General features: G+C 32.4%; 1 protein-coding gene and 2 long non-coding RNA genes across 10 annotated transcripts; 1 reads left to right on the forward strand and 2 right to left on the reverse strand.

Annotated features, from left to right (window-relative positions):
- The first annotated feature begins 3,065 nt into the window (after positions 1 to 3,065).
- LOC129287831 (uncharacterized) lies at positions 3,066 to 5,787 on the forward strand. Its single transcript, XR_008587821.1, has 2 exons — positions 3,066 to 3,950; positions 4,865 to 5,787. It is a non-coding gene; the product is annotated as an uncharacterized LOC129287831 (long non-coding RNA).
- Positions 5,788 to 8,242: 2,455 nt separating this feature from the next.
- Positions 8,243 to 11,928, reverse strand: LOC129287832 (uncharacterized). Its single transcript, XR_008587822.1, has 3 exons — positions 11,830 to 11,928; positions 8,742 to 8,983; positions 8,243 to 8,505 (listed from the first exon to the last, which is right to left on the reverse strand). It is a non-coding gene; the product is annotated as an uncharacterized LOC129287832 (long non-coding RNA).
- A 2,545-nt stretch (positions 11,929 to 14,473) lies between these two features.
- On the reverse strand, positions 14,474 to 23,453 carry LOC129287787 (disease resistance protein RPV1-like). Of its 8 annotated transcripts, none has more exons than XR_008587803.1 (9): positions 22,892 to 23,453; positions 20,784 to 21,849; positions 20,370 to 20,669; positions 18,786 to 20,273; positions 18,130 to 18,682; positions 17,479 to 17,651; positions 16,917 to 17,373; positions 16,066 to 16,230; positions 14,474 to 14,813 (listed from the first exon to the last, which is right to left on the reverse strand). XR_008587803.1 is itself a non-coding variant. In XM_054924035.1 (5 exons), exons 1-5 carry the CDS (start codon positions 23,377 to 23,379, stop codon positions 19,358 to 19,360), a joined length of 2,673 nt encoding a protein of 890 aa, XP_054780010.1. In that variant the 5' UTR covers positions 23,380 to 23,453; the 3' UTR covers positions 19,217 to 19,357. The 8 variants fall into 8 exon arrangements, 1 of the variants encoding a protein (XP_054780010.1); XR_008587804.1 differs by having other exon boundaries at positions 16,917 to 17,015; positions 17,148 to 17,373; positions 18,130 to 20,273; XR_008587805.1 differs by having other exon boundaries at positions 16,901 to 17,015; positions 17,148 to 17,373; positions 18,130 to 20,273.
- Positions 23,454 to 23,969: the final 516 nt, after the last annotated feature.

Raw genomic sequence — 23,969 nt, forward strand, 5'->3', positions numbered from 1 at the left:
TGTTGAAATTTTGAGGGGAGAAAGCTCTGGGTAATTGACATAGGTTTGGATAAGAAAAGAAGGACTTAATGAAAATAAATATTTATTTCAAATTAAGAAAGATAACATTCACCACAAGGCTTTCACTTTTCCGTCACCAAAGTCAGCATCACCCTTATGACATTCTCTCACCTCTTTCTTCTCCTCTTTTTCACATCACCTCACTCTTTCTCTCTCATACCACACGCTTCATGTCATCACTCGCTTTACTTATTTACTTCTTTCTCATTTCACTCTCTATCTTGTCTTACATCTTCAACTACAGTTGTACTAGCGTATTTAAAATTTGGCTCACATACTCATGCTAATAGTTGTAGAGGTCGTAATTGATCTTCTAATTTTGAAATCTGGTTATATAGGACTTTTGTACTTTGCTAAAATATTGACTTATTGTCATGTCTTGTTGTGAAACTAACCATAATTCATTATCCAATCTGTGAAGCTTTGCATTATTCATCCTTGTGAAGCATGCCGTGAGTATGTCCCAGGTTTCTTTATGTCTTTACGTTTTGTATATTTTGAAGATCATCTTCAACGATCATCAACAAGATGTACATTACCTTCTCAATTGGAGTAAGTAATTGCCAATTCACGCAACCCAGGAAACCCTTATTGGAAGTAATATGGCAAATACTAGGTAATGTCAAAGAAAGGCAATAAGTGGTATCAAAGTCAAATTGAAGCTAGCTATTAAGGAGTAGTTTGGTTGCTTAGGAGTGGTCATTATTGATCAAGTATTTTGACACTAGGCATTGAAATCAATAATATCCCAAAGTTCTGCTAGTGCATCATTAAGAATTGTAAAACATTTGGTTAATGACCTGACTTACTTTAGAAGTGTTGGGCATTTCTAAGTCAATATGATAGAGATTACATTAACAACTATGGGCATTAAGAAATGAAATCATAATAATTATATTTATAAGACATGATCTACATGAACCTAATACTACCAAAACTAATGGAATGCCTTTTGTATAGTCAACAACCCTCTTTGAGAGGAATTCATATCCAATTTTTAGATGGTATGTATCAAAGGCTTTGAGGTTGAAAAGCTCTGCAGATTTGTGACCGCTCAAAGGGTGGGCCTCATATATCTCATTGACTCTTCCAATTACAAGGAATTGCTTGTCCCTCGTTGTAATAATAACTTTACTTCCAGGTCTTAAATGATTACAATATGGAGCTAAATATTCTAATTGCCTCCAACTATTGACATCATCAAGCACTATAAAGACTTTTTTACAACTTAGGCTCCTCTTAATAAGGGCACTTCGTGCAACATTAGTTGGCCTATGATAGGACCTTTCTTCCTCTAGTAATTCAAAGAGAAGTTTATCTCATAGATATGTCAATCCATGCCTTTCTACACCTCTTAAATTTTCCAAAAAGCATCAACCCTCAAATTTGGAGGGGAGTTTGGTGAATAAAGCTTTAGCCATGGTGGTTTTGCCTATGCCACCCATACCTCAAATTATGGTTCTTAGGGCTTTTTTCATTAACCTTCGATCTTGGCACAACTCTCATCAATTCCAACAAGATCTGTTAGTGGTGAACTTGGACAACTAAGGTTAACATTATGCACTATGTTGTTGACAATACTTGGAGTGAGTTTTGATTCGTCCCTATAATAAGGAAAACAATAAAAAGAAAGTATTATTTTTTTAATGGTAAAGAAGAGATGCATTGAGCAAACAATTAGATAAAAAGAAGAAAGAAAAGGACGTGAATAATAGCCAAAAGGATTTGATCCTGGCAGGCTCTATATTGCTGATATATATAGTACAAGACAATTACAAAACAATCAATGAAATGTAAACATGTATAGGTGGTACAAAAGGAACAAATATATATAAAATCAATACACACAAGGCTATAGGATATTCTAGATACAAATAATGCCAATCAGATAATTACTACTAATCCTCATGTTCTAACACTCCCCCTTAAATGAGAGGGTGTAATTGACAACCCAAGTTTGTTCCTGAGAGTAGTAAACTGTGTGTGCGTAAGAGCCTTTGTCATACAAATTAGCAATTTGTTGAGAGGAAGGTATGTATCTGATATCAGGTGTGCCTGAGAGAACTAGATCATAGACGAAATGTATATTTATCTCTATATGCTTGCTCCAAGCATGTTGAACTAGATTGGAAGCAAAGGCACTAGCACTAATGCTGTCACACTAAATTACTAGAGGACTTTGAGAAGGTAAACCAAGTTCAAATGCCAATGAGAAAATCTACTTCAACTCAACAGCTTCATCAACTAGTGCTCTATACTCAAATTCAGTATTGGATTGTGAAACAACTCACTGCTTTCTTAAAGCCCATGAAACTAGAGAAACACCAAGATAAACGCAAAACCCAGCCATGGACTTGCGATCATCTATATCATTTGCCTAATCAACATCTATAAAAGCCATTAGTCAAATAGTTGCAACAGGTTTCAAATGAATTCCATAATGATAAGTGCCTTTAACATATCTCAAAATTCTTTTAACAACCTGAAAATGTACTTCTGTTAGATTAGCCTTAAACTGACTCAATTTGTTGACAAAATAGGCTATATTAGGGCTAATGGTCATGAGGCATTGAAGAGCACCTATAGCTTATCTAAACAGAGAGGGGTTTTTTATAAGTTTGCTATCTTTAACAAATAATTGTTTGCCAATGACCATTGGGGTTGGAATAGTTGTACAATCAAGCATGCCAAAACGTTTTGATAGATCTAAAGTGTATTTTGCTTATTTAAATAGACACTAGAACGATCTCAATATACTTCTAGACTAAGGAAATAATGCATGGGTGTAATAACTCATATTATAATAATAAAGCTAGATCAAATAATAAGATAATTTTATTGTATTTTTATAAGTTGTTGAAAAAAATAATATAATAACAATATGTATTGGTGGTGTAGTGAAATTTTTGTTAGCTCTTATCATTAATGTTTTGCATTTGAGGTTTTTATTTTTATTTTATTTTTTCTATATTGCTTGAAATTACCATTTTTGCCTCTTAAAAAAATTAAAAAGAGATGAAAATGGCAGATATAAATCGGGCTTTCTTTTCACCTCTGTTTGTGGAGAATTCTAGACCAAGTGAGAGTAAGAGAGAGAGAGAGAGATCGTCCTTCACTTGCTTCCTCCATCCATCGTTTGCCGCCGTTCAGATCGTCAGTCATGCGAGCGAGTGCTGTGGTTCAAGTATCTGATGCTTGGTCGATCACCCTGTCAGCCTCCTAATCCTTCTGTGTCATTAATTCAATTCCATCTTCTTCCTTCCCTGCAATTTGTCGCTGTCAATCGCTGCCATGGTGGGGATTGTGTTAAACTCATAGCTTCTTCCATTCTACTTGTTGCCATCAAAAATTATGAGTGGCAGGAAACTTCCTCCTTGATCCCCCTCTGTTTGTGTGCTATTGCGTGTGTGCTGCCATAGTTCGTGATTTTTTTTCAATTCCTGTTGATCTTTCCCATTTCTTTTGTCGGTAATTCTAAGACCAGCCGAGAGAGAGAGAGAGAGAGAGAGCGAGAGCGAGCTTAGATCTTCCCGTACTCGACTTTCCTTTATTTCTTCCGCCGTTTACTATCATCACTGGTGATATGGATAAGCCAGAAAAGAAATTCTCACCTCCTCTGTTATTCCGTGCTGACACAGTTCTTCTATTCCCACGCATCACCATCCTCCTCCTCGTCAATTCTCTGTCTCCCGCCTAGTCTCTTTGCTGTTGGTGTGTGTGAAGTATTGAGTTGCCTGAGGTTGTGGGTGATCGGGAAAAAGAAAAACTTCCTTCTTATTCCTTCTCTGTCGGTGGGTCATTGTAGGTGCTGCCAAGGGTGCTTGAGCTTCTTCTTCCTTTACTTCTATCGACTCTTTTCCTCTTCCCCTTCTCTATCGTTGCCAGCTCAGGTTTGATGCTTCAAACTTTGCTTCTTGTTAATTCCATGTGTGGGCATTTTAGTAGTTGTAGTATAAAAAGTGTCCCTCTTTGCTGGATTTATGCGTGTGGGTGAAATATGATGATTTTGAGTTTTGAGTTTTCCTCTTTAATTTCATGAACTATATGAAGTTATGTGTGGTAAAAATTTAAGCAAGTTGAATTTATTCAAGTAATAGCATCCTAGAATTATTAGAAAGGAATTGTTGGGATGATATTTGCATAGAAGAGAAGAGAAAGAACGAAAAAGATTCACGCTTGCAAAATGTTTCATAAAATGCCCGTTATGAGGGTTTTGCTTGATTATGTATTTTTTTTATTTTTTTATTAAAAATAATGAGAAGTATGATTGTTTTTGGGTGCTGTTTGGTTGTGAATTTAACTTGAAAATTTATAAGTAAAGATTTATTATGAAATTATTGTAGGACAAATGAAATTCGGGGAGTTGTATTGTTGGTGATTTATAAATCATGATGTTGCTTTTATGACTTATTTTGGGATGCCACAAGAGGTTTGATAAATGGGGGATTGTAGTATTTTCAAAATATTAGGATGATAAAAATTTAGGTGCGCACGCAAGTATATACCTTGATTAAAATTTAGCTATTTGTGCTTGAGGCGAACTAGATGGATAAGTATAATATAAACAAAGTCTCGGATGGAAAAGTGTGTGTGTGTGTGTATATAAAGTACTATAAGGATGGAAGGATTTAAAGTATAAATTGAATTGATTTAAGAATTTAATGATTATGGAGAAATTCTTATGTATAGATCTTGATTCAAGAGTTTCAAATTTATTATATTTATATTTTTCTTTTGTTAATATGAAAGGAAATTTTATTAGGTTTGTTGAGAGTCCATTAAGACCCTATTATATGTTAAATAGGAGATTTGGAGAAGGGACACCATTGTTGAAGTAGCAAAGAAGATTCATTTAAAGTTATAAAGGGTGACTTTTAACATTTGAAAATATCTCAGGTAAGTGGATAGCGTCTCAACTGATTTTTTTTTCAATCAAAATTTCTTTTACTAAAATATTACGTTTTTCTGAAAATTATTTTAATAGCATTAAAGCAATTATTGGATATTTGTTAATTAACATTTTTTTATTTTGAGAAATCAGCTTTACCAAATTTGAAATGTTATTTGATCAATTAAGTCAAGTTTGATTTTTGATTATGAAATTTTTATTTTATCAAATATTGGATTGATACAGAGAATGCTTGATGCGAGTTCGACGTTGAAATTTTTTTTTATTCAATAAATGCAAGCATGAGTATCAGATATGAAATTTGATTCTGGAAAGTTTTAATGCTTAAAAGTATTTATGCGAGTTTTGATTTTAAGAATGAGAATTGTATCTTGAAAATGATGATTTTCTCGTATATTTGAAAATGGTTTTAAAAGGAACTTCATATAGAACACTGGTTGCTAATGGCGATTCCGTTAGCCCTTAGCACGCCATGACACACCTAGCTAGCAGGGTGTTTATAGGAGGTGCTAGCCCTGTGCGATGGCCAACGCACGTGGAATGAAGGGATGGTAATTCGTGAGCATCGTACTCATGTTTGTTTCGTGGCTTCAAGCCGCATTTGATTAGCATCATCCTCGTAGGCTGTGTGTCCACGTTTGTTTTTGTGGCTTTGGCTGCGTTTGATTCCTTATCCTCATAGACTGTGTGTTCATGTTTGTTTTCGTGGTATAAGCCGCGTTTGGTTAGTTACTCTCATGGATTGTGTATCCACATTTGTTAATTGTTCTGATAAGTCCCTATAATTATGAATCCAATTATTTGATAATTTTATATTCCATTGATGTTTATTCAGTAATTTACTTATAAATAATTATTTCGTTTATTTGCTTTCTTGAAATCAAGTGATATTATCATTTGCTGCGATAATCCAATGATTTGAGATTTTTTTTAAATTTTATAGAGACATTTTATTATGAAGCTTATTGAATTTTTATGAAAATTTTTGTTTCTTTAACTTACATATCTATTTCAAATTTTTCATTTTATTTATGTTCTATTATTTATTGTTGGAACATTATTCACTGAAAAATATATTTTTGGCCTCAAGTAGTATAAGTTGAACTTGTATATCAAGGTGTTGCTTGAGGTATTTTATTGCTAAAGTGGAGTGGAAGAATTATTTCAAACAAGTTCTGCTTGATGAAAATTTGAACCTTGTATAAATTTCATGGCCTGGTCCTAACTGCTCCGCATATAATGTAGGTAGGATTCTTGTCTTTCTTTAAAGATTGTATATATGTTAGTAAGGAGCGAGATCCTTTTATTTGATTATTATTATTCTTTGTCATACATTTCAAGAAGTCTTATTTACATTAAAATTCTAATAAAAAAATAAATAATATATATATATATATATATGCCTATAGTTTTGTATGAATGAAAATATATTTGTTCAAGGCTTAAAGGATATGGGTTTTACACATATATTTCATGCCAGTCACGTCTTAAATTTTGGGGCGTGACAAAGGGTCCAAGATCTTTAAGAGAAAATAGACAATTGAGTTTTTGAACAAAACTCCTCAAATAATTCAAATTATTTCCAATCATTAAGATATCATCCACATATATAAGAATAAACACAGTTAGCCCATATGTTCAAAGTAAAAATAAGGAATTATCACTTTGGCAATTTCTAAAATCCCATTGCAATGGAGTTAATCTCAAGCGATCGAACCAAGCTCGAGGAGTTTGTTTTAAACCATAAAGAGCTTTAATTAACTTACAAATTTGATTTGGCCATTTTGGGTCAATAAAGACTTTCGGCTGACACATATACACATCCTCTTGAAGAAATTCATTGAGAAATGCATTATTGATGTCTGGTTGATGAATATCCTAATTGAACGTTAAAGTTATAGTGAGTACAATATGAATAGTTGTAGCTTTGACCACTGGACCGAAAGTCTCATTATAGTCGACACCCAAAGATTGTTGAAACCCCTTTGTGACTAATTGAGCCTTGCACTATTGAAGAGAAATATCAGAATTATACTTTTTCTTAAAGACCCACTTGCAATCAATGACCCTTTACAATCCCGTGAACAAAATGAGTTGCCATATGTGACTTTTCTGAAGTGCATCAAATTCTTCTATCATCGCATGGCACCATGACAGTGATTGAAGAGCTTCACAAGTGCTATTAGGTTCTATAACATTTGTGAGAGAAATTGCATCCTTTGAGTATAATAACCCTGTAAATGGATACTTAGGTCGAAAAATACCATTATTACATCTTGTGGTCATAGGATGAATGTTGGTCTGGGTCATGAGTTAAGTATTGGGCTATTGATCTAAAGCTTGAGTAATGGATCAATAAGGACTTAACAATTCATCCAAGGCCTCAGATGAACTTGGAGCTTCAACAAGTGACTATATTAAAGGAATGACTAAAGACACTGTTATTAATGAAGATGGTTGAGATAAAGGAGAATCTATAGAATTTGATGATGAGCTAGACACATTTAGTGTAGTAATAACCAAAGGAATCAAAGATAAATTTGGCAAATAAGCTCGACGATTTAAAAAGCCTATATTAAAGGGAAACAGAGAAGCATCAAAATTTACATGATGTGAGACATAAACCCTACTAGATGAACTCAAACATTTATAGCCTTTTTGTTGTGATACGTAGCCTAGAAAAACACATATCTGACTATGATATTGAAATTTATGCTCACTGTAAGGCTTTAGACATGAATAGCATGCACAATCAAATGGTTGAAGAGAGGTATAATCAACCTTTGTTTTGGGCAACTAAAACAAAGGAGTATCACCTTAAAGGATGGGTGTAGGTAAACGATTAATAAAAAAAAACACTAATCTAAAAGGCATCTACCTAATATGTTAAGTGCATGTGAGCTTGAGCAAGAAGTGTTAAACCCATTTTTACAATGTGTCAATGTTTTTGCTTGGCCCTACCATTCTGTGGAGATGTATGTCAGCAAGTAAAATACATGTTGGTACCATGAGTATTGGCAACAGGAATAAAAGGTTTGTATTATGAGCCTTCATCACATTGAAGATTCTTGATCTTAGCATCAAATTGATTTTTAACTAATGAGTGAAAATGATTAAATGCATTTAATTCTTCACCCTTATGCTTCAATGGATATAACCAAGTATGTCTACCATAATCGTCAATGAAATGTACATAATAACGATGCTCATGAACAAATTGAAGGAGAGAAGGTCCCCATAAATTGGTATGAATAAGTTCAAGAGGCACAGACACATGTGAAGTTGATGAAGGAAAAGGGAGCATCTTAGATTTGCCACATTGACAAGCTTCACAAACATGTGTATCATTAATAACAACTCCTGCATTACATTTATTATAAAATTTTCTTTAGAATTCTATCACTAGGATGACCAAGCTTGTAATGTCAATTCAAGTACTCAGATAAAAGTGCTTCAAGAACATAAGATGCCATATAAGCTTGTGGTTGTGATTGAGATTCATTTTCTAGTAGATACATCCCCTGCCATAAAGCTCCCTACATCAAAACCAGCTTTATTGCTTAATCCTTCACAACACATCCACCGTTAGTAAAAGTAATAGATACAAAGTTATCATTAACAAGATAAGAGAGACTTGGCAAATTCTTAATAGTTGACGGAATAAGAAAAATGTCTTTGAGATGAATATTAGTTGAAGAATAAGGGAGTATAGTGGAACCTATACCACAGACAGGTGTTTGTTCACCAATGTAAGTAAGAAGATGAGATTTACCTACAGACATGACCTGAGCAAGTTGGGTAGGATCGAGTGTCACATGATAGTTGGCACCACCGTTGAGACACCAAGCAGGGTCAGAGACGGTTGATGGCGTAGTATAAAAGGCTTGAAGGTTGAAGCCATGGAAGGGTGGTTGAAAAGAACGATCAAATTGATGACAACAATTTGCCACACAGTGACCGTGACGATGGCCCAAGTCATAATATGGATGACCACCACCACCATGCGATGAGCGACTACAAGAAGAGTGAGAGCCTCGTCAAAGAGAACCACAAACAAAATCAATACGACCATCCTCTCTTTGTGCAACATTCACAATAGGTTATAGAGAGAGAAGAAAACTAAGCAAGTTGTTCCATCCTGCTCTCGAAAGCTAGTAAAGATGCTTGAGTATCAACCTAAGTAAGATTAGGAGAGTTAATAAGCTTGACTACGATGGCATTGTAGTTAGCATCGAGACCATTAAGGGTATGAATGATAAGATCTTCAATAGCTATAGGTGAACCTGCAAGTGCAAGTTGGTCAACAAGAGTCTTCATTTTAGAAAGATATCCCTTCATTTTTAAACCATTTTTGGTAGTGAGATAGAGCATAGCCTTGTACACCATGACCCGAGCTTTGAGTGAAGCACCAAAGAGAGAGCAAACACCATCCTAAAGTTTTTGTGCAATGCGACAATGAAGCAATTGAGATGCAACATCAATAAACATAGTGTTACATAGCCAACCAATAAGGAGAAAATCAACAACTTTCCATTCCTTAAAATCTAGATTTGGCTTTAGTCTGCAACCAGTGTCAATGGAATCTTACAAGTTCCATTGATATGATGCTCAAGCTTGTTGCCTTTAATGACAAGCAAGACAACAAATTCCCACAGCAAGTAGTTACCACGATCTAACTTGATCAAGGTGGTGGAGTGAGACAATCTAAAAAGAGGGTTGGTTTTGGAAACATTCTAAACAATAATAGAGGAAGGAGAACCAAAGGTGATTATGATAGTAGTGGAATCATCCATGAGAAAAGAATAAGATAAAGCTGAAATTGCTCTGATACCAAGATAGAAAGAGGAAAGAAACGGATGTGAATAATGGCTAGAAGGAATTGATCCTGGCAGGCTCTATATTGCTCAATATATAGTATAAAAGGGTTACAAAACAATCAATGAAATGTAGACACATATAGGTGGTATAGAAGGAATAAATATCTATAGAATCAATACATGCAAGGCTATAGAATATTCTAGATCCAAATAATGCTAATCAGATAATTACTAATAATCCTCATGTTCTAACACAATCAACAGATATCACATATGTCAATGAGTATCATGTAATGATCTCAACATAATTTTTGTTGGAAAACATGACTCAAATAGATGTCAAGATTTTATTATTCCTATTTTTTAGAAATAAATGTTCAAAATTACAGATATGATATAAATATTTTATTTGTAAAGATTTTATTATAACTGTTGTTTGTTCACTTTGAACAACTGATCACAGTATCATGTCTTATGTTGCTGCTGCTTTGTCCTTATCCTCCTCTTCACTTCCTCCCAAGAAACATGACATGTTTTTGAGTTTTAGAGGCGATAACACTCGCAAAACCTTCACTAGCCATCTCTACATAAACCCATGCTAAAGAGAAATTAATTCGAACCTTAATAGATTATGAGTTTTAAACTCATGGATCTTGTGGAGGATCTAAATTCCTTTTTGACATATTAGAGTCTTATTATATGCCTATATAAATATTGAACATTTATAGCAAGAACATGTAGTGGCACGGAAACAATAGAAGAAAGAAAGGAGGGAAATGTAGGGAGGGCTCATAATAATGTGTTATGTTGACTAGACATTCTATCCTATGTATGACATGGGAATGATTCTACTTTCTAGAAAATATAATTGTCCACGTGTACTCCTTCAATTTTATTTATAAATTATTTTTATCAACTTTATCAATATCATGATAAAAGTACAAGGTATAATTAAAAATAAAATTTCAAAACTAATCATCAAATGAAAAAGCAAAAGTTACAATCAATTAATATAATATTATTTTTTTGTATTTCTCTCTCATATGAGTGAGGGTATTTTGAAAACTTTATTTTGAAGTGCGGAGTCATCATCAACAAGTGACAAATATTGTGAATTACATTTTCTTAATATTGTGAATTACATTTTCTTTTTAGAATGCGACTAATAAAGCCTGACCAGAGGGAGTATATTGTTAGCACTAATTTCGTGGCGCTAAGCTCAACTTGCAACTTTTGCAGAATATTATTCATTCAGGTTAAGGCTACTTTTCTGTACATGCGTCCGAAGACTTGCAAGTCAGCCAATTTCAATCACTACTTTCCTATGCTAATTCCTCATTTGCCATTAGCTGCATTTATCAACCCCGAAGAACGTGTCAACTGTAACTGATTTTGCGCTCTGGATTATATGATCACAGTTTTAACTATTTTAATATTTTAAATACATAATATACATTTCACAATTTTCTAACTACCACAAAACATTTAAACAAGCATACGTGAGAATTTTGGTTCAAGATTACCTTCACCCTTAAGTCATTCAAAATGAATACTCATAGATTTAATCAAATTCAAAGTTTTTAAATGCTTCAAGAGCTTAAAAAAATTTCAAAAACATCAACACAGTATTAATTTTGTCACTTTTCTAACTGTTCATTTTTACTTAAAAATTTCAAATTTTAAATTATTAGATAACTTTGCTATTTAATAGTTCCATTAATTTCATTAAACCATAATGAGCACAACTAAATCTATTAACCAATAACATAATCCTCATATTATCCATCAACTTAGGGTTTACTCAAATCAACTAAAATTTAAATAAAATATTCAAATAAATCATATTCACTGTCCTAGCAATAATAATATATCCCCCACAACTCCATTTCATCTATCTATATTAACAAAAACTTTTCTCATACTCAAAAATACCAAAAATTTGACATCATAGGAAATTTCAAATTTTTTACTGTCAAAAATTTAAAAATAAAGTAAAAAAATATTTAAAAAATTTATCTAACCTTGAAAAACTTTAAATCATACCTAAAATATCTTTTAATGAAAGCTAATCTGAAATTAATCCAGCACTGGCGATCGGTTCTCCCTCTGCTGCGCAGACGCCGACGCTACTGGAGAAGACGAAAGGGAACGGCAAAAAGCAATTGCCTTGGCCGTGGGTGAATTTTAAATTAAATAGGCGTGGATCCCACATCTTTTCTAGTCATCTTTTCTTTTTTTTTTTTCTTTCTTTTCTTTCTTTTTTTTTTTTAAATATAAAACCCCTCCAGCGATTTGCAAACCCGTGCCCGACCGTTATATATAAATACGTACATACATACATATGTATGTATGTATACGTACACACGCACACACTTTATTCTACTATTATTCTTGTTTTTTGAATAAAAAGAATCAAATTTAAGAATCACTCAAAAAAATTATTAAAAACTAAGAACCAATAAAAAATAAATTATTATTAAAATGAAAATATGACTTCTTTTTAATGGGATTTATTATTAGTCCTTGTTTGTAAATAATTTTTTTAAGTGATCTTTGAATATGATTCTCCTTTTTTATAATTTATATGTATGTTTATTTATTTATTTATTAATTTTTATTATTTCCTCCTACAATTAAAAGGGTTAAATCAAGTTTGCATATTTTTGTTCAAATAAAATTTTATAATATTAACATATTTATAAAAAGTTAAGTTGGAACAGTATTTTAAATAATTTAATTTAATTCTACCTATCCTCATTTATTTTCTTCCTTTTTAAAAAACTATGAATTAAAATAAAGTTCTCAAAGTTTAACCCCACATTAATCACAATTAATTTTTAATTTGTTTTAATGTTTTAGTTTAAATTTTTGGAATGCTACATCATCTCACCAAAACCAAGAAAAATGGGTTAAGTTATTAATCAAATCACATCTAATAATCCTTTGTAATCCCGTTGTTTAATTTTATTTATTTATTTCAGATCAGTCTGTTTTAAAGTTAATTGGTCTAATTTCATATTTTCTAAGGAGAAGTAGTTAATAATTAAAACCTTGCTTTTTAAAAAATGTGTAACTTTTCAGTTTTGTCATTCAGTAAAATTAATGAGCATAATAAATTGTATAAAAATTAAAAACATTCTATACTAGTTGCAATTATATATAAAATGGTAAAGTTGAAATACTCTCTCTATTTTAAATTATAAGATACTTTTAAGAAAGATTAGGTGTCTCAAAATGTAAGAAACTTTAAGAAAGTTGATGTTTTGTCAAATAAACTTATTCTATTATTATCCTTTCTCTCTCTATTTAATATTTGTTCCTCTCTTTTTTAAATATATTAAATGAATGGTAGTTTTAAAAGTTTATATTTTTATTTTTTTAAAAAAGATTGTTAGATATATTTATTAATGAGATTTATTGAAATGTAAAATTTTATCCAAAATGAGACGGATGGAGCTATGACATCTTTGCTATATATAGTGGTACAAACTAAATGCATCCAAATTCACCAAAAAAAAAAATGCATCCAAAGGAAACTGTTTTTGTTCTCATTGGAATTTCTGATTATTTTCAAGATACAGATGCATCACTGGTGGGTGTCAGTTGAGATTAAAGGCCTTGGAAGTTGGGTGTTGATGATTAGGTGAAATATGGAATAAGATAAGTGGAGAGGGATAAGGACTAGTAGAAAAAAGGACTAAGCTCACTTCATATATATATATATATATATTTAGACATGAAATGTGATATAAAACTTCATATCCATGCTTGTTTTAATAAAAAGATTAGTATCAACATGAAATTATCCAAATTTAATATACATATTTTTTTAATTCAATGAAAGCATGTTATTTATAAAGTTTATATTATACAAATTTTATAATTAACTTGTATAGATGTTCATGTGCGTCATATAGACGAACCTTATGTTATTAATATATGAACCTTATCATATTATTTATGAATATTTTACTATAAATTCCACTAAAGCAATTAATACATTTTAGTTTTACTAAACCACACGAATAATATATAACTTTGTATTGTTAATATATGAACCTTTTGATATTATTTACAAATGTTCTATTATAAATTCCATCTTGGTAACTTGTACATTCTTGAACTTTTAAACCACATAGACAATATATATAGATAGACTAGCTCACTTCATATATATATATATATATATATATTAGACATGAAATGTGATATAAAACTTCATATCCATGCTTGTTTTAATAAAAAGATTAGTATCAACATGAAATTATCCAAATTTAATATACATATTTTTTTAATTCAATGAAAGCATGTTATTTATAAAGTTTATATTATACAAATTTTATAATTAACTTGTATAGATGTTCATGTGCGTCATATAGACGAACCTTATGTTATTAATATATGAACCTTATCATATTATTTATGAATATTTTACTATAAATTTCACTAAAGCAATTAATACATTTTAGTTTTACTAAACCACACGAATAATATATAACTTTGTATTGTTAATATATGAACCTTTTGATATTATTTACAAATGTTCTATTATAAATTCCATCTTGGTAACTTGTACATTCTTGAACTTTTAAACCACATAGACAATATATATAGGTAGACTTTATATAAACCTTGTTATGTTACTTTTGTATGTTATCTCATAAATTCAAGCTGGATAACTAGTGCATACCGTTGAAAATAATTTAACTATCACATTATAACAAATGTTTTTCAAATATACACCACAATATTTGCCCTACATCCATTTACCAAAAAAAAATTCCATATAAAAAAACAACTTAAAATAGCACAGACACAATCCCATCGTTTTTGTTTTCCTTTGGCTGTTGCTATAAAGCTCCCTCTTCTTATTAATCATCTTATTTCAAATTTCAGCTAATGCATCATTTGAGTCTATCAATTTCTTGTATAGTCCTCTATTCTTCTCCATGAATACTTTCATAAACTCATGCCATCTTGTAAGAGTAGATTTTTTTCGGTTGTTTCTCGTTAACCATTTTATTCACCTACACAAATTAGCAATACAGTCAATGTAGATAACTATTAAATCACATAAAGTAATTACTTAGATTTTGCCATCTGCAAGTTCACACATGAACAACAAAAAGTTCATATATTGACAAGTGCAAGTTTAAATATTTACAAGTAAAAGTCCATATATTTTGGAATGACAATGACACTAGAGGTAACCCCTATACTGCATCAATCATGAATTAACTTGATTCTCATCACCTCTATACAACCAACACATTAATCAATTAAAATTCACTTACACAACTCCAATTTTTAGAATTTACAATTGAACATCCAATTTGAACATGACAATAACATTAATTTTTCAGCACATGATCTAGTTCTTCTCAGTGGAGGACATTCACTTCCAACATATTGGAAACTAAAATTTACATTGACATAGTCCTCTTTTTCTGTCAACTAATAATTATATTAATTCATTCAAATTTTCCTTTTACACAATCCCCATTTCCTATAAACTATTATATAAGGACTTCATGAATTAACAGTTCAACATCCTATATCAACAAAATAATATTCATATTTTCACAACAAATAATCCAAGTTTTTTTAGAATGGCTTTCGCTTCCAATGTTTTCCAAACAAAAATTTTATCAGTTCATCAATTTACAAATTTACAACCACAGTCCGAAGTTTCTACAACTTTACATTATAGTTTGCACATCCCAAACTCCATTTGGATACTGTTCCTAAAGGACACCATTCCTCTAATTATGTCTCTATTTACAAATTTAAACACGAAACAAGGCAGGGATCCACCAACTTAGAACTCCAAAACATGTTTCTGAGTTGTATCAGCAAGTTCTTGGACACGACTATGGTATGGGTAACTATCTTGGTCAAACGTCCACATACAAAAACCCAACATTTATTTTTCACAACTAAACATTTAACATAAACAAGACATTGTTCATGTTTTCACAAAACATAATTCAATGTATCTACTAGAGTATTTTCATGATAACGGACAGGTGATGAATTTTCCAATTCATATGTGAACATTCAATATAAACAAGTAAACCATCATGAGTTTATTACAAATAATTCACTCCTAAACATCCACTACGAACTTAGAGTTCAGCATACGAAAACAAGAGATCCTCCATGGTGAATAATAAATAATTCATCATATAAAAAATTAACGTAATGTGAGAAATTCCAAAAATTAATTTTTCTCCACCTCATCAAGAGTACAGCAAAACTCTAGAGATTCCATCACCTTACCTTTGAAACGAACTAAGATGCCTCATATTGAAGTGGACAAGTGGAACTTAGGGTTTTAGTTTTAGAGAACGAGAGATAGGCCCCCTTTCAGCACCATAAAAACAACACATCCAATCACAATCCCAACAGTCGCCCCCGAGAAAGCTTCAAAGACAATGATTCTGGCTGAAGAGAGAGAAGGAAGAGGAAGAAAGAGAAGGAAGAGTGAGGAAGAAGAAGAGTGTCAAACACATCAGTTGATTTTGGGAGGGACAAATGGGTCATTTCACTCAGAAATATAATTGCAAATGAGACCTTTAAGTCTGTAGAGTAATATCATATTCTATTGGGCTTTATCTACAATTTTTTTTATTTTCAGGGCCCTAAATGCATTTGTCCTTGAAAACAAAAATAATATTCCAACATGCAATTTTTTGAAAATATTTTTTAAAAAAAAATGCAAGTTAAAAATTTTAAATATGGACTGTTCACAATAAATCTGCATAGTCTATAAAAATTAGTAAAAAAATTAATATTAAATTTGAGCCATTAATGTTAAATCAAGATTGTCTAGATTGGTGATATTACACATTTGTATATTTTTTTAATAATTTTTACAATTTTTTATTTTAATAAATATAAAATTAAAATAAAAATAAAAATTTTAAACCTGGACCATCCAAATCTTATCAAGTGAGGAGGAGGGTCAATGGAGGGATTGATAAGTGGAGAAAACCTAAGTCTATAAAATTAAGGTACTAAAGTAAAACTTTACATAAAATTAGAAGACTAAAAGTACAATTAAATCTTATAAAAATTATAAGGCTAAACCGTAGTAATAAGAGATAAGTGTCACCTGTAACACAACGTACATAATAATAGACTGAAGTCACATGGCATTACACTGATTCTTCTCCTGAAGAAGGCTTTCTACGTCTTTTCCCAGAATAGACTAACAAAGGTCGTTGGTTCTATCACAATATGAGGCACAAGTGCAAGAAAATAAGAGGTAGCTAACCTTTACATTTCGTTTCCATGACCAAATAGTAGAAAAATAATGCAAATCTGCTCAAAGTTATGGTAGACCTAATTTTAATACTTACTATTAAATTAGCGCAATGCAAGGGGGGAAACCAACAAGTTAAACTGCTCTTAGTCATCGCTCCACCACTTTAGTACTCTGCTTCATAGCTAACAAATAGTACCTCTCAATGCTGTTTGTTTGAGCTGTCAAAGCTTAATCCCACTTGATCAAGCAGATAGTGAAGATATACATCGACTTGTTCTTGTTATTTGTGTATATATTTGGCAAGGGATAAGAAATATTAACTGAAAAATTCAAACACAATTGTCAGAACAAATTGTGATTTCAGGGAGACCAAAGGAAATTCATTTGAGTGAGGCGGCCGTCATTTAAGCAACAACAACACTTACAATAGTATTTCAGGAGGTGACAAGTATCTTGGTGCAGCTTTCTCTGGAATTTTGCCATGTGAAACTCACATTGGCCCATGCAAAATACATTTGTAATTAACACCATGTTTCACAACTATGTTAGGAGTTAGAACATGACTGGTATGAACATTTTCCGAGCATATAATGATTAGCTGAAAAAAGACAGTAATATTAGCTGAAAAAGGTACAAGGACTAAACACATGATGTGCATCATAAAGTAGATGAAAACGACTCTCCCAATTCCACATAATTAATCAACACCCCCCACCACATTTGATCATATGAAACTGAGTTCATAAAAATATACTACACCAACTTATTAGTGTTAAAAGTACAAGAGAATTGAATTATTGAAGTTTCATATTTATCAAGATTGAAAGCATTATCAGCTGTTTTTTTCAGTCCCAAGTCAAAAGATCACAGGTTCATTGGTTGCACATAGATGTCACTGAAGGTATGAGCATTTTACTTCAAAACAGAACAAATATTTAATTTGGAAAATATCCATCACTTTTAATTTACACATTTATTCACCATCCCTACAATTTTTTGCTACACAATGCATATATACTAGACAAAGTAAAGTTTAATAAATAGATGAAATTTTAACGAGAGAGAAATATAAATACCCGAAAAAGAAGCATAGATAATTTACATCTCACGAATGCTATCCTTCATGCATTCCAAATTCAATCGAGAGAGTGAAAATAGCAAGTCATCAAAATCATGAGATGTCTTAAACTTAGAACTCAGGGGAATAGGTTGAAGGATTGAAGACATCTTCCATTTCTTTGTGGGATAGGGTTGCTGTTGCTCATCATCAGTACTCCGATGCCTCTTTTTGCCTGTAATTAACTCCACCTTCAATTCCTTTTGTTGAAGGAACTCCCTGTATTCTGAGGCATATATTGGACGAACTCCACATTCTTTGATCAAGCAATTACCAAACTTAAATTCAAATGTGACCTTCGATTCATAGTTACCATATTTTCTCGGGACTATGATGCTTTGGATATTCTCTAGTATGAGTTCACAATAGAGGGGGTCATACCAGAGGAAAACATTATTTGAATTCAATTCGATCATTGAGTAATGCCATCCTCTTGGGCCTTCTTGATAGATGCTATTTTCATCGTAGTATCCACACGACGAGTGATTGTGATCCCTCTCTTTCAAGGAGAACTGAGGAATAAAAAAGCAGAAAATGAAACCCAATAAGCCATCTAAACTAGGATTAAGCTGAACAAAGACAGAAGACTCCTTTGTCAAGCTTTTGCACGCAAACCATTCTGGAATAATGCTGCTTTCAGAATTTTCACATTTTCCTCGCTTCAGCGAGAAACTAGCATATTCCAGTATTCCACGAAATGAATGCTCCTCAATATCATCAAAAGCATTTTCTTCCTTCATGCTTAACTCTAATTCCATCTGTTGAAGGAAGTTGTGATAATCTGGGACATATATTGGGCAGACTCCACATGCTTCAATGATCAATCCATCATATTTTGTTTCCTTCATAAAACTGTATTTCAGAAAATCATCACTATCATATGCAACAACATAAAATTCAAATGAAAGCTTTGGCTTGCAGTTGGTGTCTGGATATTTTTTGATTATGTTTTCACGAGTGTTCCATAGAAAAACATGATGTGAATTAACATTCGTTATAACAAAACTCAAACTTGTGCCACATTGATCACCATCTTCATCATAAATTTGGCATTTCAAGCGGTAAGAACAGCTTTCCTTTGGAGTGTAATTGCGGAAGAACAGAGCAGAAAATGAAGCCTTGCAAGTTGTTCATGGTTGAAGAAAGCTCGATGGTTATGAAGTTGGAAACCTCGATTGTCTTATACTTCAAACAATCTGGAACTTCTCTCCCTGGGTAGCAGATATCAACCATTTGATTTGTATGCACCCCACGCTTCAAACAGAAATTAGAAAAGGCCATGATATGTGAAAGTGAATGGTTCTCTACGTTGCAACCTGAAAGAATAAGTCTTCTTAGATTTCTGAGATACCTGATTGAGGAATAGGGTGTTAATATTTGCTGTGGCAACAATGGAAATTCCGTATTAGAAGTGAGTATCAATGTCCTTAATGATGTGCAGTTGGTGGAATCTAACTCTTTGATGGATGGTGGGAGCTCGGGTAAAGATAGAAGGCCCTTGCAATTCTCCAGGGAAAGAAATTCTAGTCTTGATAGATGCTTGATATTGTTGGGGAGTTCAGTTAAAGTGCAACTCCCATCCAAATGAATACTTATCAGGGATCGCAAAGCATCAAACAAGATATGTAACTTTGATTCATCAATTACCTCTCCGCAATCATAAAGAGAAAGATCCTTGAGAGACCTCAATCCATAAAACTCACTTACTGGAATATTCTTTAGTCTTAAGCAATTGAGAGAGAGACTGGTAAGTTTCCCGAGATGCCCAATTGATGAGCCTAATAACTCAATGCCTGTTCTATCTAAGTGTAAAACTCTCATGCTCTCTGATGATAGTGAAAATTCCTTGAAATAGCAATTACCAACATTGAGGCTCTCTAGAGATTTCAAATGACTCTCACCTTGTAAATCCTTCAGGTTTATGCAATTCTCAAGCGCCAAAGACTTCAGTCTCTTGAGAGATAAAATAGATGGATGAAGATGGTATAAACTTTCACATGAAGTGAGATTCACCCGTTCAAGATTTTGTGCCCTGGAGAAATCAGGCAGCTCTACCAATTGTTTAGATCCGCCAAGGTCTAATCCCCTTAGATTTACCAAATCCTGAATATCAATTGAAAAGAGAAACATTACTTGGGAAACGAAATGGTCGTGAACTTCAGCTGAAGTGAAAAATTTAAACTCATTTGAATACCATACCTGCATTCCATCCCACAATTTTTTAAGCCGACTGCCATTCAAACTAAGTTCAACGAGCTTCTCTGCAGAAAAAGATGGTGGTAGAGCCTCAGAAGGAAAATTGTCCCAGTGAAGATATCGTAATGCATTGGAAAATGACTCTAGACTTGAGGGAACATTCACACATGCTCTCCTATCTGGATTAGATGAATAGAATTTGAGAAATCTCAAATGAGTCATCTTTTCAAAGGTGTGAGAAGGTAAGCACATATCTCCAATTTGAGACAAATCAAAACTTATGCCTTCAATTGCATCAGTTACCTGCATTCCACAAAAATTCAAATAAAAGTAAGTAAACATCATCATATATTAGCAATTGTATGTTTTAACTTGTAGACCTGTCTTGTGTGAAAGTCAATTTCTTCTTTTTCTTACCCGATTATTTTTCAATACATCATAGATTTCATCAGGATTCCACAGTCGACTTCGTCTTCCAGGATCTTTAATACACTCTTGACGAACAATTTCCCGACCCATTTGTTGTATTAAATCATGCATCTCCACATAATAATAAGGAATACGTACGAGAGCCTTATCTACAAGGGTCCTCAAGCCAATTCTTGCATGGTAGCCATAGCTGTCTAAAAGAGCTACGACTTGATCTACACTTTTACCTTTTAGAAAGCAAGCAATTTCTAAAAGCATTTCTCTTTCTTCATGGTCTAGTCCATCATAGCTCAATTTTAACACTGCATGAATATCTTCATGGGTAGTCTTCTCTAATTTTGCCAATGCGCTTTCCCATTCCTCTGCAGTTTTGGAATGCAGATATGAACCCAAGGTGATCAAAGCTAAAGGATTACCTTTGGCATAAGAAACAGCTCTCTCGGATAGTTCTTCATATCCACTGTCATAATTATCATTGTGAAAGGCTTTGAGGTTGAAAAGGTTAACCGATTTATCAGAGCTCAATGGCTTAGCTTCGTATATTTCATTAACTCTTCCAAGAAGCAAATGTTTATCTCTTGTCGTTATGATGACCTTGCTGCCAAGTCTCAAGGAATGACATTCTTTGGCCAAATATTCTAACTGATTTGCACTATTGACATCATCAAGCACAATAAGAACCTTTTTACAACCAAGTCTTCTCATGGCAAATGTGAACCCAACCATGGACTCTTCTTCCTTCAATAGTTCTTTGAGAAGTTTATCACGTATATACTTTAGTCCATATTTTTCTGATTCTTCTCTTAGATTTTCAAAAAAACAGCAGCTTTCAAATTGGGAGGAGAGATTGCTGAATACAACTTTGGCCATAGTTGTTTTACCTATACCGCCCATGCCCCAAATTCCAACTATTGAGACATGTTCCAATAACGATTTAATACAATCAACATTCTCCTCAATTCCAACAAGACCATGTGATGTACTTATTGGATACATGCGGTTCAGTCTGTCCAAAATGTCATTGACAATATTACGAATCAGTTGTGATTCGTCCCTGAAACATAAAATAGCATAAAAAGCGTATTAGCACACAAAAGAAGAAGAAGAAGAAGAAGAAATCAGTACATAAACGGTTTATTTATTGAATAAAGTAATAAGTAAAATTGATCATGTTATTTTATTAGATCAAAGTACATAAATTGATTTTAAATTTTATTACATCTACATCATCTTTTTTTCTATTTTCAAAATAAACTGATTGGTATTTTGCAAATCATACAAAATATCATAAATTTTGTTGAAATTACATTGTCCTTCCCCCCTAAACAGTAGAAATATATAGCTTCGGTCAATAGTAGAAACTAATTAATTTTTCTTGAAATATAGATGGAGGATATATAGTGGCAAGGTTTTCTTTATAAGATATAAATCAAACTTCTTATAACTTACTTAAGAGATAAAAGTTACTTCCTCTGTTAAATATTAAAAAACATTTTTAATCAAATTATGCTTTCACGTGAGTTAGTTAATCGTCTCTCTTTTTACGTTTATTTCTATTTAATAAGGTGTCTCAATTAAAAAACTTTATTAATTAGTACACCCTTAATAAAGGATATTTTTGATAAAATATCATTAATCGCAAGTGCCTTATATTTCTTAATATTATATATACATCAGGAAAAATACCCTATATTTTTTTAAGGGACAGAGTAGCATTTATCACTCATATCAAATTAAGCTGGTTCATTTTTTACATAATCATCTTCTTTATTTTCAAAACACATACACACAAAATTCTCATGAAAAGAATTGAAGAAAATGTGCGCAATTTCAAATGAAACACAAAAACATGCTATCCATACTCCAAATTATTTTTTTTTAAAGGTTGAATAACTACATTAATTGAAGTTAGAGCTGCATCGAGATGAATGATTGAAATCAGCAAGTATCGAGATGGCCATATATATATATATAGGAGTTGATCTCAAAGAAACTCTAGTCAGCAAGATAAATCAAAATTAAGAATAAATAAAGTATGAAGTCAAGCTAATTGCAAGGCCAAAAATACGTTTGAAAGAGTACTGAAGACAGCTAACCTACAGATCCGAGAGTCCCAGCCAGCAGAGCTTGCAGTTTCAAAAAGAGCACGTTTCCACTTGTTCACCTTCTCTGATGGGTTTTGCGTAGAATGATTTGCAAATGCCTCCTGATAAGTTCCCGTTTGATTGCGAACATGAGATGGGTCTACTTGGTAGAAAATAGGAATAACAAGCTGTCCTTGGATCTCTTTACACTCAAGTATCTTCACGAGTTCATTCAAACACCATTTTGAGGAAGCATAGTTTTCAGAGAAGATCACCAAAGATATGCTTGAGTCTTCAATCGCTCGGATGAGTGCTTGGGAAATGTCATCGCCTTTTGGGAGCTCATAATCGATGTATGTTCGAATTCCTCTTTGGCATAGGGCTGTGTGGAGATGGCTGGTGAAGGTTTTACGAGTGTCCTCACCTCTGAAACTCAGAAACACATCGTATTTCTTGGGAAAAAATGCACAAGAAGAGGAGGATGAAGCTGCAGCACCCATGATTTCTCTTCTTCGTCGTTGTGGAAGTAAAGTGATAATGGAGTACTGTTAACAGCGGATGGACTTAACTTTCTATCAGGTCTTCAAAGCCAAATGGACGTACAACGAGAGAGAACTTTGGAACAGTTTTTCTCCCTTTTATACGGAAAAAGTAGCGTTCACTCCCGAGTCCCGACCATTTATTTACACGTACTGCTTTTGAAGTATTATTTTTTAAGAGTTGTTTCACATGATTAAAAAAGAAAGAAAGAAAGAAACATAAATTTTATGAAATTGATATCATAGTAAAATTAACATATACAAAAATATTAAGATATGTTGCTTGATTAATTTCTTTTTTTTACCTCATCTTATATTCTTACACTAAGGGTGGGTACGTTGTATGTAGTTTAAGATGAGTTAAATTTTTTTAAGTACTTGCTAGTTTACACACACATACATTGACGTTGATATCAGTTAAAATAAATCTTATTGTATGGTTTTAAGGTGTGATTTTATAACGTTAATTTGTATGTGTTAAATGTCATTAATTAGATCTTCAATAAAATTAGTTATAATTATAAGTGAAGAAATTATTTTGAAGGTTGAAT

Source organism: Prosopis cineraria, unplaced genomic scaffold, assembly GCF_029017545.1.
Source record: "Prosopis cineraria cultivar Desert tree isolate PC_DT_omini unplaced genomic scaffold, ASM2901754v1 PC12, whole genome shotgun sequence".
Taxonomy (NCBI): domain Eukaryota; kingdom Viridiplantae; phylum Streptophyta; class Magnoliopsida; order Fabales; family Fabaceae; genus Prosopis; species Prosopis cineraria.

Bases quoted from the DNA above. Each gene is read 5' to 3' on its own strand.
- LOC129287787 (XM_054924035.1), bottom strand. From the start codon at position 23,379: ATGGGTGCTGCAGCTTCATCCTCCTCTTCTTGTGCATTTTTTCCCAAG. The intron at 21,850-22,891 runs GTTAGCTGTCTT...TTTATGTTTCAG, and splicing joins TGGGACTCTCGGATCTGTAG to GGACGAATCACAACTGATTC. The intron at 20,670-20,783 runs GTAAGAAAAAGA...TGTGGAATGCAG, and splicing joins ATGTATTGAAAAATAATCGG to GTAACTGATGCAATTGAAGG.